This window comes from Mesoplodon densirostris, chromosome 3 (assembly GCF_025265405.1).
Source record: "Mesoplodon densirostris isolate mMesDen1 chromosome 3, mMesDen1 primary haplotype, whole genome shotgun sequence".
Lineage (NCBI taxonomy): Eukaryota > Metazoa > Chordata > Mammalia > Artiodactyla > Ziphiidae > Mesoplodon > Mesoplodon densirostris.
In genome coordinates this window covers 176,663,906-176,681,207 of record NC_082663.1, presented here as the reverse complement: position 1 = coordinate 176,681,207, position 17,302 = coordinate 176,663,906, and the positions used below count along the sequence as shown (strand labels likewise).

At 47.6% G+C, this 17,302-nt stretch overlaps 1 protein-coding gene across 1 annotated transcript in view; it reads left to right on the top strand.

Moving 5' to 3' along the window:
- Positions 1–17,302, top strand: part of ADAMTS2 (ADAM metallopeptidase with thrombospondin type 1 motif 2) — a 229,971-nt gene that overhangs the window by 62,776 nt on the left and 149,893 nt on the right. Inside the window, exon 3 of the mRNA XM_060095018.1 lies at positions 12,621–12,780. Coding sequence (XP_059951001.1) covers positions 12,621–12,780 — 160 coding nt within the window. The remainder of the gene's footprint in view (positions 1–12,620; positions 12,781–17,302) is intronic.

Genomic DNA, 17,302 nt, shown 5'->3' with positions numbered 1-17,302 from the left:
GGGAGGGCAAGGCTATGTTCCCGAGACTTTTACTGCCCTGCTGGGAAATCTGAGCAATAGTTTAACTTCTTTGAACCTTAGAGTCCTCTGGAAATGAAATGTTTTGCCTTAAAGAATTTTAGGGGGGTTTGAATTCACACTGTATTTGAAGACTCCTGTAGAACACCTGGCTTACAGTGGGGACTGAAGCCCAGAGGTCACGCAGGTGCCACCACGCCCCTAATTTGCAGGTCATCTGGCTCCGCTCCTCACTTTGCAGTTAAGGGGGCTGCAGAGGGAGTAGGGCTGGCCCAAGACCAGGATTTGGAGCCAGGTCTCCTGGCTCTGCATACAGTGATTGCTCCCTGTGGCCGTCTCTCCCTCCACCCTGCCCTTCAAAGTGGGGTCTGGCTTTCCTTAGCACCTGGCTGAGCACAGGGCTTCATGGTTTTGAGCCTCAGAAACTGACTCTGGCCATCTTAGGGCAAAAGAGGGACTTTCTCGAGCAAAGGATCCAGAGGTCCTGAAACCAGTTCCAAGAAGGGGCATGACCTGTCAAGTGAACTTGTCGGGGCTCTGTGGTGCTCAGGGACGACTCTGTTTGTGGCCACTCAGCTCAGTAGAACCCTGCAAGGCCCAGTTCCAGCCATAGCTTCCCCTCTGAACTGGGAGGACAAGCCGTGGCCTACACACCAGGAGGAGGAGTGGCTTCCCAAGAGGAAGGAGGGGTGTGGATGGCACATGGCAAGGCCCCGTGGGTCCATCAAATGAGGCAGAGAGCAGGGGAGGCCAGGGCATCCATAGACAGACCGCTCCAGAAGGTGATGTTCTGGAAGGCTTAGAACAGTAGATGACAGAGACGCAGGGGAGAAGACAAATGACTCCATGGAATTGCTGTCACTTGCTAGTGGCCAGTTCCCCCCAAGAGATGGCTGGTGCTACTTTTGGAAAAGTGGAAAAATCAATATGCAGAACATCCGCTGTGATGCTGAACTGTGAAGGGGCCCTTAGTAGCTAGGATGGAGGGGTGTAAATCCAATGGGATTTGGTTCTAATGCCTATGAGGGGTCAGCGGTTGGGGCCCAGTCCCCTCCCCATCAAGCTTCCAGGGTTGCCCTTGTCTTCCCCAGGGAGCTGGGAGGGGAAAGAGTGCCCAAGCAGGCTGGGTGAGATGCCCTGGAAGTGGCAGACCCCGTTTTGGCAGTGTCGCCACTACGCCATCATCAGACCAGGCCTCGCCATGTGGCCTCTCTCCCTGCAGGGGAGGCTGATGCCCAACTGAATCTCATGGGTTCATTACCAAAAGGAAGAATGGAAGAAAGGATACAGTTCTCTCAGAGCTAAAGTATCTCCAGGAGCAGGAATCTTACCAGATGCCAGTATTTTGGGGGAATTCCTGTGGCAAGAGTGTGTGTGTGTGTGTGTGTGTGTGTGTGTGTGTGTGTGTGTGCGTGCACACATGCATGTGTATCAGAGCAAGGTTGAGTTTGGGGCGAATGTGAGCTGATGCGGATACATGCTGTCTTGTCCTCTATCAAAATCTAGATCCTTCTGTTTTTGGACCAACTTCTTTTTTTTCTCTCTATTCTTGATTGTCACTTCTGCAACCTTGACAGACACTTGACAGTCTTCGTGCCGGAGGTTGCAAGAATGACAAGGCTGAGTGACAGACCTGGTCCCCATCACACACACGCAGGTGCCTGCCACATGCTGCAGCCTGTGGCTTCCACTGAGGAGCCAGTGGGGATTGCAAACTGGGCACCTCACACATAGGAACAGGATGCACACTTGCTTGCCTGTGAGACCCCAACACTGAGAGTGTCAGTATCTCTAGTGCTTTAAAATTCAAAGTAACAGAGGATATCTGTCAAGCCTCTTGATTCTGATAAATGTTTAACTTTTAGTTTCCATTTCTAGTGACTACTTCATCAAAAACCAAACAGCAGGGAATTCCCTGGTGGTCCAGTGGTGAGGACTTGGTGCTTTCACTGCCGGGGCCCAGGTTCAATCTCTGGTCGGGGAACTAAGATGCCACAAGCCGTGCAGTGCAGCTTAAAAAAAAAAAAAGTAAAAAACCAAACAGCAAAGGAACAGGGCATAGAGGAAGGAGGACGTAGGGCAGGAAGCTTATAAAATTCACCAAGATCTGAGAACTAGTGATTTGATTTGATGACCAAAGAACTGCCGGGTTCCAGGCCTCTGTGGAGGCACCTGAGGTTTGAGAATAGAGTCCTCCCATGAGCCTCCCTCCTGGCCAGGTTAGGCTGACAGTCACAGAGTTCAAGAGCAGAGTGGATTTCAGGTGAGAGCCAGGGTCTGGGTGTCAGCCCCTCCGTGGAACACCAGGCTGGACAGACACGGGCAGGCTCCTGATTGAATGCCCTTCATCTCAGTGTGCTTCAGAGACTTCTTTAATATTTACCAAGTGGGGAGAAGAAACTGATTCTTATTAATAAAAATTACATGTAAAACCAGATATACTTACCACTGGCAGCAGGAAAATCAAAGTCCTGGAAAAAATTCAGCAAATCATAGCCCACGTTCTGTACCTTGTCCTCTTGTCAATTTTCTTTTGCAATTTTTTCAGACAGATTATTCCTGGCATGCATACTAAAATGCTTGAAAATCAGGCAATAAAAGGAACCCTGCTTTCTTTGTGGAGAGACCCTCACCAGGCAGTACTCTGGCCAATGGCCTTGAGGGGTGATCAGCCGCTGGGCTCAGGTGGTCATCCATTGCTCCTGGGACGGTCAGTGCTGTTCTTGAGGTGGGAAGCCTCTGGCCTCAGGGTGACTGAATGCTGGTCTGGGGTGGTCATCCACTGGTCTCAAGTGGTCAGCTTCTGCTCTTGGGGCAGGTGCCATCCATGTTCATCAATGTGACCCCCAGGTATGTTCCATAGTATCCGTCAGAGACGGGCTGATGCTGGTGAGGGATATAACTTCTCCATGAGAGAACTGTCAGTTTGAAGTCTCTGGCTGCATGAGGAAACCTGAGTAAACTGGTGCCATACTTCCGATTTATCTCAAGGCACTTCATTGCCCTTCAGATGGACCCTTGGGAGGGTCCCTGCCAGGCAGCTTGGTCAACTTGGGCCCTGGCTTCCTGACAACAGCAAGGTAGAGGTCAGCATCGAAGAGATCCAGTGTCCTTTTGTCAGCCCAGCGACCTTTCATCATAAGGCCGGTCAAGGAGAAGAACCCGATTCCTGTGTACAGGGAGACTCCAAATTGTCCTGGGGTCTCTCAGGCCAGAGATGACTGCTCCTCACCAGATTGGCTTCTGGGTCATTGTCATGCTGGGTCCCTCCAGAACAACCCCAGGATGCTGGGCCTGTGGCATAGATGGCTCTAAGCCTGGGGTACAAGTGTCCCTCCAGAAGAGGGGGCTGCCCTGCTGGACCCTGATGCCCCAGTGCCCTGCCTTAATTGTCAGGGTAGGCCTGGTCTCCACCCAGGTGATACTCGTTCCATCTGGGGTCTGGGGTTGGATTCCTAGACCCCGTGTATCCCTGGCAGGCCTTCCCGCCCCTCAGTCTCAGTTTTCTCCTTTGGAAAGCAAGCAGGTAGATGACATCACTTGGGTTGCAGAGTGCTTCCTACGTGTGCCTTGGTTCTGAGTGCCTCCCAGGCTGCATATGCTCCTGAAGCAACCACATGAGGGGAGGGAGAACCGCTCCCCTTTACAGGCGAGTAATTGGAGGCCCAGGAGCTTTGGCACCTGGGCTGAGGCAACCTGGCCAGACAGAAATGGTGCCGGGAACTCAGAACACCAGACTCCCCGACCATTCACCTGATGCCAACCTGCCACATGTCCTTGAATGGGTTCCATTAATTAGAGGGGTTTGAGACACCAGTCTTCCCCCAAACCACAAACATGGGAAACGTCAATGGCTGCGTAGAGAAATGTTGGCTATTGTAAACACTCTTAACCATGTGCCAGTAGAAGGGGATGGCCCACAGTATACTCACCCTGCCATCTGTCTCTCTCTCAGAGAACACATCCTGCAGTTTTGGAGTCATTTATTTACTCATCTTGCAAACATTTGCTCACCCTCTCCAGGCCTGGAAGGGCCCTGGGACCCAGGGATGAGTCAGAGTGTGGGGGCTTGCAGGGTTCCCATGGGTCTTTCCTCTCCGGTACCTTCCTACAGTCTGGTGACCTTGGTGTCCCAATCTTGGCCCTCATCGCTCTGGCTCCTGCCCTTCCTCTTTGTCCTGGACCCCTTCCCCAGAAGTCCAAGATGCCTTAAACCTGTGTCCCCAGGGGTCTGCAGCTCTTGCGCCTCATCCTGTGCTGTTCAGAGAATGGCCACCCACTTCATCCCACTACCCACTGGGATCATGTATTAGTTTCCTGCAGCTGTTGGAAATTACTGAAAACAACAGAAACTTTCTCTCTCACAGGTCTGGAGGCAAAAGTAGGTGTGTATTCCCAGGGCTGTATTCCCTCTGGAGGCTCAAGGGGAGAACCCTAAAGGGGACCTCTGGCCACTGCCAGCTAAGCAGATGGACAACAGGAAATGCCAGCCTTTTTGATGTTTTGAGAGAATCTGGAAATCTGCTCATTTATGTGGAACCCTCTGATTCTTAAGTCAGAGCAACTAATTCAAGCTTTTAAAAACCCCTGAGTGAAGTCACTAAGTTGATGTGTTAGGGGACCCCAGCCTCCATCCCCCAACAAAGATGAATAATTAAACAGCTATCCATGAACAAAAACAACTCTAGGAGAGCTCAGGAGTCCACTTAAGAAACTTCAGTAACACAGTGGAACAAAAAACTTGAGAATAACTGCACAAGAAGAGAGGGAAGACAGCTTCATTCTGCCTGCATCATCCTGTCATCCCCAGCAAGAAAGAGTTTCCCTCACCGGGAAAGGGAGAGTGGGGTGAGCGACCAGTTTCCCTAGCCTCTTTGGGCACTGCACAAAGAACCCACTTTGGTTTCACCCCACCCAGAGACCAGCAAAGGCGAGATGAATAGAAACAGCTAGGAACAAGGAAGGACGGGGCTCCCACCAGCCATGTACTGGGAGCGACCATGGTTCTTTGTGGCCTGCTCTGCAGAGGACCCCAGCAGCTTTCACTACTGAAGAAATCAATGGCCAGCACAGCTGCTGCAAACCTCCTGCAGATTTTAGAGCTGAGGTTTTGCTCTACAGGTTTTTGCATTCACAGACACCAGGCACCTGAGCCCTCTTGCTTCCTCCATCCCCACCCCCACCCTCAACAAGGATCTGCACGGGCAACTGGCTCAGGCCTCTGCAGCTGCATAAGTGCAAAACGCCAGCCTAGACCACTGTGGTTGACCCCTACCACTGTGCATACACTCAGGACTAGCCTCCAGCTGTGCACATGTATGCCATCAACCTGATTTCCATCACCAGCTTCCACTGCCATGTGTGCCCCCATGGTGAGACCCTGCAGCCCTAAGAGTGCACATCAACAGCCAGGGCTCAGTTAGCTGCTAGTGTGCCCACAGTTGACACTTGTCCTTCCTGCTGTCCCTGACCCTTGTCATGAGTGTGTCTGCAACTGGACACTGCTGCTACCCAGGCACCTGCAGCTGGCCCCTGAATCTGTGTATGTGCATACCACTGGCTCTGGCCACCACCACTGCATAACCTGGTCCCTAGCTGCTGGACCTGGAGGCCCCACTGAAGACCTCAAGAGTCCTTGCAGCCATTGTGGACTCCCTGCAGCAGTTGTCACCAAGGACCACACAACTGTTGAGGTCATGGATCTAGCAGCCTGAGCCAATGAGACATCACCTCTCCTCTGGACCCAAAGCCACCATACTCCCCACACTTGGTACTCTGCATCACTAGATCCAGTGTGCCCCCCACCCCACTGCAGGTGAAGGTCTTTCTTACTGAAGTCAGTCCATAAAATCTGGAAATGTGCAGAAAGCTATGCAAAGTACAAGGATTTTGAAGAATTGGGGAAACATCACATCATCAAAGGAACACAGTAAATTTCCAGTAACTGACCCACAAGAAATGAGATACATGAATTGCCTGACAAAAAAATCAAAAGTATTGTTCTAAAGATGCTCAGAAAGCTACAGGATAACACAGATAAACAATTTAATGAATTCAGGAAAACAATACAAGAACAAAATGAAAACTTCAACAAAGAAATAGAAAACATAAAAAGAACCAAACAAAATTTTGGAGCTGAAGAATACAATGGCTGAAGAATTCCATAGAGAGCATCAACACCAGCTAGACCAAGCAGAAGAGAAAATCAGTGAACTAGAAGACAGATCATTTGAAATTATCTAATCAGTGGAGCAAGAAGAAAAAAGAATAAAAAGGAATGAGGAAAACTATGGGACTCATTAAGAGAAACAATCTATTCATTATTGAAGCCCAAGAAGGAAAATAGGGGGAGAAAGTGGCAGAGGGTTTATTTAAAGAAACAATAGCTGAGAACTTCCCAAACCTTGGAGAGAGATTTAGACATCTAAGTTTGTGAAGCTACTAGGTCACCCCAAAATGATCTTCTCCAAGACACATTATAATAAACTATCTAAAAGCAAAGACAAAGAGATCATTTTAAAAGTAGCAAGAGAAAAAATTCCTCTCATCCAAGAGAATCCCAATAAGGCCATGAGTGGATTTCTCAGCAGAAACCTTGCAGGCCAGGAGAGAGTAGAATGATATATTCAAAGTGCTGAAAGGAAAAAACTACCAACAAAGAATGTTTTCCTTGGTAAAGTGTCTTTCAGAAATGAAGGCAAGATAAAGACTTTCCCAAACAAACAAAAAGAGAGCTCATTACCTTATGAGAAATGCTGAAAGGAGTTCTTTAAGCTGAAGCAAAATGACACTAATTAGTAATATGAAAACACATGAATATATATAACACACTGGTAAAGGTAGGTATATGGTCAACTTCAGAATACTCTAATTCTGTAATATGGTGGTGTGTTAACTACTTAACTCTAGTATACAGGTTAAAGAACCAAAGTATTACAAATAGCTATAGCTACAATGATTTGTTAATGGATACACAATATAAAAATATGTAAATTGTAATGTCAAAAACGTAAAATGTGGAGGTGAGGAATAAAAGTACAGGGTTTTTGCATTCAATTGAAATTAAATTGTTATTAACTTAAAATAAACTGTTATATCTCTAAGATGTTTCAAGTAAGCCTCAGAGTAACCAAAAACCAAAACCCTTTATACACACAAGATAAAAATACACACAAGATACAGAGAAGGGAATCAAAGTACACCACTACAGAAAGTCATCAATTCACAAAGGAAGACAGCAAGAGAGGAAGAAAGGAATTACAAAAAAGTCCAAAAATAATTAACAAGATGGCTTTGGTAAGTCCTTACTTATCAATAATTACTTTAAATGTAAGTGGGTTAAATTCTCCAATCAAAAGATATAGAGTGGCTGAATAGATTAAAACAAAAAAACAAACAGACAAACAAAACAAAACAAAAAACCAAGACCCAACTATATGTTGCCAACAAGAGATTCACTTCAGCTTTAAGGACACACATAAGCTCAAAGTGAAGGGATGGAAAAAGATATTCCATGCAAAGGGAAACCAAAAGAGAGCAAGGGTAAGCTATACTTACATAAGACAAAGCAGACTAAGTCAAAAAACTGTAATGAGAAACAAAGAAGGTCATTATATAATGATAAAGTGGTAATTCATTATGAGAATATAACAATTGTAAATATATATGCACCCAACATCAAAGCACCTAAATATATTAATCAAATAGTAATAGATCTAAAAGGAGAAATAAACAACAATACAATAACAGTAGGAGACTTCAGTGCCCCACTTTCAGCAATGGATAGATCATCCAGACAGAAAATCAATAAGAAAACATTGGACTTGAGCTATGCTGTAGGCCAAATGGACCTAACAGATATTTAACAGAACATTCCACCCAACAGTAGCAGGATATGCATTTTTCAAGCCTGCATGCAACTATTTCCAGGATAGGTCATATATTATTAGGTCAAAAAACAAGTCTTAGCAAATTTAAAAGACTGAAATCATACCAAGTAACTTTTCTGACTACAATGGTATGAAACTAGAAATCAGTAACAGGAGGAAAACTGGAAAATTCACAATACATAGAAATTAATACACTCCCGAACAACCACTGGGTCAAAGAAGAAATCAAAAGGGAATAAAGAAAATATCTTGAGACTAACAAAAATGGAAACACAACATACCAAAACTTATGTGACACAGCAAAAGCAGTTCTGAGAGGAAAGTTTATAGCAATAAATGCCTAGAATAAAAAAGAAAGATCTCAAATAAACAACCTAACTTTATATCTCAAGGAACTAGGAAAAGATGAACAAACTAAGCCCAAAGTTAGCAGAAGGAAGGAGGTAACAAAGATCACAGTAACAATAAGTGGAATAGAAAATAGAAAAACAGTGAAAAATATAAACAAAACTAAGATTTGGTTTTTTGGAAAAAATAAAATTGACAAACGTTTAGCTAGACTTACCAAGAAAAAGAGAAGACTCATAATAAATGAAAGAGGAGACATTACAGCTGATATTACAGAAATGTAAAGGATCACTAGAGACTACTATGAATACATATACACCAACAAATTGACCAACCTAGAAGAAATGGATAAATTACTAGATTCATACAACCTACCAAGACTGAATCATGAAGAAATAATCTGAACAGACCAATAATGAGTAAGGAGATTGAATCAGTAATCAAAAATCTCTAAACAAAGAAAAGCCCAAGACTACATGATGTCATGGGTAAATTCTACCAAACATTTACTGAAGAATTAATGTCAACCCTTCTCAAACTCTTCCAAAAATTTAAAGAGGAGGGAACACTCCTAAACTCATTTTTATGAGGCCAGCATTATCCTAATACCAAAGCCAGATAAGGACACTATAAGAAAAGAAAACTACAGGCGCATATCCCTGATGAATATAGATGAAAAAATTCTTGACAAGCCGAATTCAACAGCACATTGAAAAGATTATACACCATGATCAAGTGGGATTCATCCCTGGGATGCAAGGTTGGTTCAACATATGCAAATCAATAGATGTGATATACCACCTTAATAGAATGAAAAATAAAATTTATATGAACATTTCAATAGGTGCAGAAAAAGCCCTTGATGAAATTCAACATCTTTCATGATAAAAACTCTAAACAAATTAAGTATAGGAGGAACATACCTCAACATAATAAAGACCATATGTGACAGCCCATAGCTAATATCATACTCAATGATGAATAGTTGAAAGCTTTCTCTCTAAGATCATGAATAAGACAAGGGTGCCCATTCTCACCACTCCTATTCAAAATAGTACTGGAACTTGCTTTCTTGCCAGAGCAAGGAAAAGTAATAAAAGACATCCAAATAGAAAAAGAAGTAGGAAAATTATCCCTGCTTCCTTTTGACATGATCTTGTATGTAGAAAATTCTAAAGACTCCACCAAAAAAACTGTTAGAACTAATTAACAAATTCAGTAAAGTTTTAGGATACAGAATCAACATACAAAAATCAGTTGCATTTCTATACACTAACAGTGAAGTATCTGAAAAAGAAATAAAGGAAACATTTCCATTTACAATAGCATCTAATATAGTAAAATACTTAGGGATAAATTTACCCAAAGAAGTGAAAGATCTGTGCACCGAAAACTATAAGATACGGATTAAAGATATTGAAGAAGACACAGATAAATGGAAAGATATACTGTGTTCATGGATCAGAAGAGTTAATATTGTTAAAATATCCATAGTGCCCCAAACCATTTATAGATTCAATGCAGTACCTATCAAAATTACAAATTCCAATAGAAAAAAAATCCTAAAAATTTTATGGAACCACAAAAGACCTCAAATAACCAAAGCAATGTTGAGACAGAACAAAGTTGGAGGCATCACACTTCCTGATTTCAAACTACATTACAAAGCTATAGTAATCAAAACAGTATGGTCCTGACATAAAAACAGACACATAGACCAAGGGAACAGAATCAAGACCCCAGAAATAATCCTATGCATATACAGTCAACTTATATTTGACAAGGAAGCCAAGAATAATTAATGTGAAAATATGGTCTTTTCAATAAATGGTGCTGGGAAAACTGGATATTCACATGCAAAAGAATGAAATTGGACCCCTGTCCTACATTATTCACAAAAATTAACTGGATTAATTTGGAAATGGATTAAAGACTTAAACCTAAGACCTGAGACCATAAAACTCTTAGAAGAATACATAGGGGAAAAACTCCTTGTCATTGGTCTTGCCAGTGATTTTTTGGCTATTACACCAAGGTATAAGCAATAAAAGCAAAAATCAACAAGTGGGACTACATCACACTATAAAACTTCTGCATAGCAAAGGAACTATCAACAAGATGAAAAGGCAACGTAGAGAATGAAAGAAAATATTTGCAAACCTCTTATTGGATGAGGGATTAATATCCGAAATGTAGAAAGAACTCATACAACTCAAAAGCCATATATATATATATCAATTTAAAGTGGGCAAAGGACCCAAACAAACATTTTTCCAAAGAAGACATACAAATGGGCAATAAGTATGTAAAAAGGTGCTCAATATTACTAATCATCAGGGAAACACAAGTTAAAACCACAGTGAGATATCATGCCACATCTGTTAGAATAGTCATCAAAAAGACAAGAGATAACAAGTGTTGGTGAGGATGTGGAGAAAGGAAACCTTTGTGCACTGTTGATGGGAATGAAAATTGGTTTAGTCACTATGGAAACCAATATGGAAGTTCCTCAAAAAATTAAAAATAGAACTACCATGTGACCAACAATCCCACTTCTGGCAATGTGCCCAAAGAAAATGAAAACAGGATACTGAAGAGATATCTGTACTCCCATGTTTATTACAGCATTATTCACAATGGACATGGAAGCAATCCAAATGTCTATCTGTGGATGACAAATTGATAAAGAAATGTGGTACATATGTACAATGGAATATTATTCAGCCTTCATAAAGAAGGAGATCCTGCCATTTGTGACAAAATGGCTGAAACTGGAGGATAGTACGCTAAGTGAAATAAACTAGACACAGAAAGACAAATACTGCAAGATCTCACTTAACGTGTAGAATCTAGAATGGTCAAACTCATAGAAGTAGAGTGTCAGATGGGGATTGCCAGGGGCTGGAGGGAGGAGGAAATGTCAAAGAGCACAGAATTTCAGTTATGCAAGATAAGAAAGTTCTGGAGATCTTTTATATAGCACAGTGCCTATAACTAACAATATTCTATCAAAAACATATCATATACTTAAAATTTGCTAAGATGGTTGATATTACATGTAGTGTTCTTACCACAAAAAAATGATAACAATAAAAAGGGTGGGAGGATACTGTGAGAGGTGATGGATATGTTTATGGCCTTCAAGGTGGTGATGGTTTCATGAATGTATACTCATTCCCAAACTCACTGAGTTGTATATATTAACTATGTACATCTTTTTACATGTCAGTCATGCCTCAAAAAAGGGGTTTTAAAAAACCCCTAAACCCCGAGTGGGTCATAAGTGTGTGATCTAAAGGAAATACGTCTGCAGGTTGACACAGTGGGGACTCCTAGTGTAAGACTATTGGTTTATGGATAATGGACCCAAAAATCAAAAGTGTGGGAGCTGGATGGGGCAGTGATAGCAGGATGGCCTCAAGGGGACGGCAGGGCCATGTACCCGCAGTAGGGGCCTGGCATTTGGGAGTCTGAGCCAAGCACTGAAGGGAGAATTAGAGTTTACCGGATGGCCGAGGCTGGGGGCAGGAGCAGGGCCTTCCAAGCTGAGGGCTTCGTGGGTTCAGGAGCCTGAAGGCCAGGCAGTGTGCACTGTATTGGAAGGACAGGACTGTTTCAGCGACTGGTGTGAGGTGTGTGAGCTGGGGGCAAAGAGGACAGTGGCAGGCTGAGAGCCTTGGATGCCAGAGTACAGAGTAGCCTGAATCCTGATTGGGACAAGGGTTCATCGAGGGCTTTGCAGCGTGGAAGAGCCACAGCCAGTGTTGGGGGAGGCTTCAGTTGCTGTAGAGTCTGGGCTGGTGACTGTTGCAGATACAAGGATCGACAGTGGGGACTGTGGCCAGCTGCAGTGGAGCATGCTCCATCCGTGGTGTCCACTGCTGGGTGCCAGGCACTGTGGTCAGAACCTGCCTTTTCCAAGGAAAGATGGAATCCCATTTTTGAAACATGAAATCTCAACATTTTGAGTGTTGGGTTCAGAACTTTGAAAACGCTCTTTGGGTCCAACTGAACATATCTGTGGCAGATTCAGTCCTGACAGTTTTGGCCTTTGTCTTGGACTTTGGGCTCCTGGGGGTGAAGGTGGGGGATAACCCAGGCAAGAACCCCTTCCTCAGACAGGGTTCATCACCCCCAAATGGCTCTGGCCTTGGTGGCTGGAAGTGGAGCCTTTAGAATGATGGGGCCTCTAGGCCCACCTGTTTGTGCCCTTCCCAGCCTGGGGTTCAAGGCTTGCACCTAGCTGGGGTGCTGGGCCCTGCTCAGCCAGGTTGGAGGTTCTGCTCTCTGTGGCCCTCCTCGCTGCTGCTCTTCCTTGGTCTGCTGTGCGCTGGGAATTTGAACAGTCTCATCTTTGCCCTGCAGGCTGGCCTGATCCGTATGGAGGAGGAGGAGTTCTTTATCGAGCCCCTGGAGAAAGGTCTGGTGGCAAAGGAGGCTGAGCAGGGCCGTGTGCATGTGGTGTATCGCCGGCCGCCCACATCCAGACCCCCTCTTCTCGGGGGGCCACAGGCCCTGGACACAGGTAAGGCTGCTGCAGGTGGGAGGGTTGCATGGTGGACCCTGAATGTCCCTCCTGGGGAACCCAGGTGCCCTTTCTGTATCTCTGGTCCCAGGCCAAGGCTGAGACCCGCCCTTGCTGACCACACAGCACAGTGGGTGTGCTGGGGTGCTGGGTCAGGGACCTCTGCTTTGGGTGTATGTGGGCCATAAGCTGGTAGGTCTGAGGCTTCCACAGCAGGCAGTAAAGGCTGCCTGAGGGTCTTACCTTTGGCTGCCTGAGGGCTGGCAAGTGTCAGGGAGGAGGCAAGACCCAGACGAGGCCTGTAGCCCGGCCTGAGTCTCGCGCCTGTGTCTCTGAGCCTATGCCTCTGAAGAAGATGTCTGCTGACCCCTCGCCGCCACCCCCAGCCTCTTTCCCCTGCCTCTGTGCTGTGCTTTCCCTGCAGTGGTGACCACATATCCCTGCCTGCTCACAGAGAAAGGCCCTGAGTGCTTCTTTGTCCCCAGTTGGACCCTGCTCCCTCTGGGAGACAGCTCAGATGCCAGGAGGGGACGGAAGTGCTCCACAAAGACCCCAGAGGTGCTCCCAGCAGCCTCAGCAACCTATGCACAGACTCACGTGGTTTTATCTTTTTCAGCTTAGAATCAAAGTGCGCTCTGGGCCCAGGAGCATGGAAGGAGCTACTGGGCAGGCGGTGCAGCCTCTCAGAGCCCTCCAGGAGGACACACCTACCCTCAGCCCAAACCTCCCCAGCATTCTCAGGATCTCAGGTCCTGGGCTTCAGTGAGGCCAGGTTGGGGTCTGGCTGTGGTCCTGGCAGTGCCCAGGCTCTGTGCTTGGCTCTTGCAGGGTGGGCTTAGCCCTCAGTTTTGGGTTCTAGATTCCTGGCTGTGCTCGCCCATGGCCAGGGCAGGTGGCATCAGGCACGGCACTGAGGCCTCGGTCTTGAGTCAGGCTCATCTGCATGTTTACAGTGAGCCCTGGAGGCCCTACTGGGCCAGCCCAGCTGTGCTGTGATTAGCCGAGACACCCCCATTGCCCTAAGTAGCCTTGGCTCATTTAATTTAGGTCTCTCTGAGTTCCCAGCTGGCAGATCAATTGGGTGCGGCCTGGCAAGGCACCATTCTAATTTCAAGGAATGGTATCAGGTACTTTTCAAAGGAATTGTCCCATCAGGAATCCCAGTGCTCTCTAGAGCCGATCAATACTCCCAGCGGCCCCTTCTTCCCAGATGATGAATCGTAGGTCTCCTGCCAACAGTGGAGGGGTCACCCCAGGCACTGCCCGTCTGGCCTTCCCCAGCTTCAGCCCCTGCTACCTCTTTCCCACCTGTGGGCTTCTTTCTCTGCATGGGGGGAAATGGAGAGTAATCCCATTGGGTGAGGGCAGGAGTGGAAATGGGGCAGGGGAAGTGCCCCAGACCAGGGATCAGGGCCCTGGTGTTGCTCCTCACTGGCTGTCTGCCCTTGGGCAAGTTTGGGCCTCTGGCCTCTGCCTTCTCATCTGTCCTGTGGGATTAGAAATGCCTGTGTCTCACAGAGCTGAGGACCTGGCCACTTTGGGCTTGGTGCTTCTGGGCTGGCCTCTACTGGAAGATTCAGGGGGTTCCCTGGGGGCCCACTTAGGCTGGGTGAGGTGGAGCCTGCACAGTGAGGCTGCCAGGTGCCCTGGGCCAGGGTGCCAATCCCAAATTCAATGTGGTACCTATCTCCTGAACATGGCAGCCCTCCTTCATGGCCTGACAGGCCTTGCCTTATTTCCTGGGCTTCTGTTGGCCTTTTGGCATCTTCTCTTGAATCCTTCCCCCAACCTTCTCATCCGGCTATCTCTCGTGAGAGCTTGGAACTCAGAACACAGGAAAGGAATTTCAAACTCAGAATAAGCCCAGAAACCATTGACCTTAGAAGAGGGAAGGCCAGTTGCATGGGTCTGGGGCTGAGGCTGCACTGAAATGGGGTGGGGTGAGCTCTAGACCTCAGCCCGGGGCCGTGGGTGTGTAGGCTGAAGGCTGCGGGCCAAGGACAGTAGGTCTCGGCCACCGGCCCAGAGTCTGGCGCCAGACCCACTTTCCTTGACGTCCCTGCCCAGTGTCAGCGTGACCCTGTGTGGGTGACTTGTCCACAGAGAGCACATTTCTCCCTGCATGTGCCTGATTGTTTCCACTGGGCCCAGGGCTGAGGCCCACTCACTGACTGGAGGCAGTCCAGACATATTTTATGCTGGAGCTAGTCTGGGGGCCCGCGGTGACCCCCGACAGTCTTGCTGTCCGTCAGCCCAGGCCTTGTCAGGGCCCACGGTGGCAGCCGGGAGATATGTAAAAGGAGTGTCCTTGGCTGAGCGTGTTTGCTCCGTGCTCTTTCCTGCAAGAGGACATGGCCTACTGGGCACAGAACACCAGGACCTCCATGCAGAGGCTCTCAGGATGTGTGTGTGAGTGTGTGTGTATAAGGCTAGGAGACCCTTTCTTCTGGTGAATTCTGATGCGAACCCTGATGTGTCAGGGTGGCTCTGGCCAAAGAAGGCAGGAGGTACTGACTGGAAGCTTCCTCCTGCCCCTGCAGGGCAACTTCTGGAAGCAGGTTTGAAATACCCTGGCCATTTATCAATGGACAATGGATATAACGGGTGCTCGGAGGAAGGGGAAGGGGAAACACCTGTCCTGGGCCTCCTGGTCTGGGAGATTAGCATCTGGCTGGGTGTGGGTGTGCGAGTTGGGGTGGGGGTGCCTGCGGAGGGTAGTGAGGGTATGGGTGAGGGGGCCTGTGGTATGGGGTGTTTGTGGGAGTGCATGTTGTACACAGCTCTTCCAGAGCATTGAGACACGCTGCCATTGCCCTGTTTTCCCTGAGCAGGCAACAGGCTTCCTGGGGTGGTCTCAGGAGCTCCCAGACACTCAGAGCATCATTGTCACTAACGGTCTCCATCATCTTAGTTCGGCTACTGGTTTGCAGACCGCCCAGGGAAAGGATGGAAAATGATGCTTTTAGCGTGTCTTCCAGGACTCAGGCCACGGTTAGAGGTTGCACTGGGCAGCTTAGCCCACAGCAATGTCACCCTCAGGCCCTGGAGGAGGGTACCGGGGTGGACAAGGGACTGAAGGAGACCAGGATGACTTTTTTTCCCTCACTGGACTCACAGGTGTTACAGAAGTGTCTCTGCTTGGCTCTGCTGGGCCTGGGAGCCTGGCTGGGCCAGAAGGGCAGGGCTCCAAGGCCAGGGTGCCAGTGTGGCCTTTTGGGGAGAGGAGATTCAGGCATGTCCAGGCCTCTGCTGGACTGGACCTTTCCCCAGTACCCTGAGTCCCTTTCTCAGCCTTCCCCAGAGCCAGCCCTGTGCCCAGGGCCATATGTTGGGAGGTGTGCTGTGTAACATTGCCCTCTCTGGTGTTTGCACGTGTGTGCACGCATGTGTGTTTGCATTTGTATACAAGCATGGAGAGAGCCTCACTCCCAGTTCTAGGCCACTGCCTGAGCACCGCCCTGGCTGCCATCTGTTAACACTGTCTGGGGTTGTTGAGGGGGAGCCAGGGCCAGTGGGTACAGGATAAGGAGCCCAGCCCAGCCTGGTAGCCCTGCTCGCAGCTTGCACTGGGTGATCCTGGCATGTCACGCCCCTCTGAGTCTCAGGCTGATATGACACATTGCCACCAACTGGGCGGCTTAGGACAACAGCACTTCATTCTCTCATAGTTTGGGAGGGCAGGAGTCTGAAGTCAGTCAGTGTCACTGGGCTGAAATCAAGGTGTCAGCAGGGCTGGTTCCCTCTGGAGGCTCTAAGGCGAATCTGTTCGTTGCCTCTCCCAGCTTCTGGTGGCTGCTGGCATTCCTTGGCTTGTGGCTGCATCACTCCAATCTCTGCCTTCGTGGTCACATCACCTCCTCCTCTTCTGTGTGATGTCTATCTCCCTCTGCCTCCCTCTTATAAAGGATGCAGGTAATGGCATTGGGATTCACCCTGATAATCAGAATGATCTCCCCCTCTCAAGATCCATAATCTAATCACATCTACAAAGTCCTTTTTTGCCCTATAAGCTAACATTCACAGGTCCTAGTGATTAGAATCTGGTATCTTTGGGGGCCACCATTCAGCTTATACAGGAAGCAAATCGGCCTCCCTTTCAAGGCTGGCCGTGCAATGAATGGGGTGCACGTCCGTGGAGGAGCAGCACTGCAGGTACCCTTCACTCCTTCTCAGGGGACAGTGCTCAGGCACAGCCCAGGCAGACCCCTTGCCCCTCTTCTGCCTCTGCTGGACCCTAGTGCCATCTCAGCCAGACTGTGGGGCCTGGTGGGCTATGGCTGGTCTGACCCTAAGACCAAGTAAGCGGAGATGCGGCCTTGCTGGTCACACCAAGGGAGGCTGAACTGGAGACTCTGGGAAAGTCCCCACTGTGTGGGAAAGACCCCTGGGTCACATACCGGGCATGTGGTCTCTCTGTCAGGCACATGTGCAAGAAGTCCTGCCATCCCAAGACAAGGGCCACAAACTTAAGAGACCTGCAGCGCCAGGCAGGCAATGCCAATGAGGACAATGGCAGAGGATA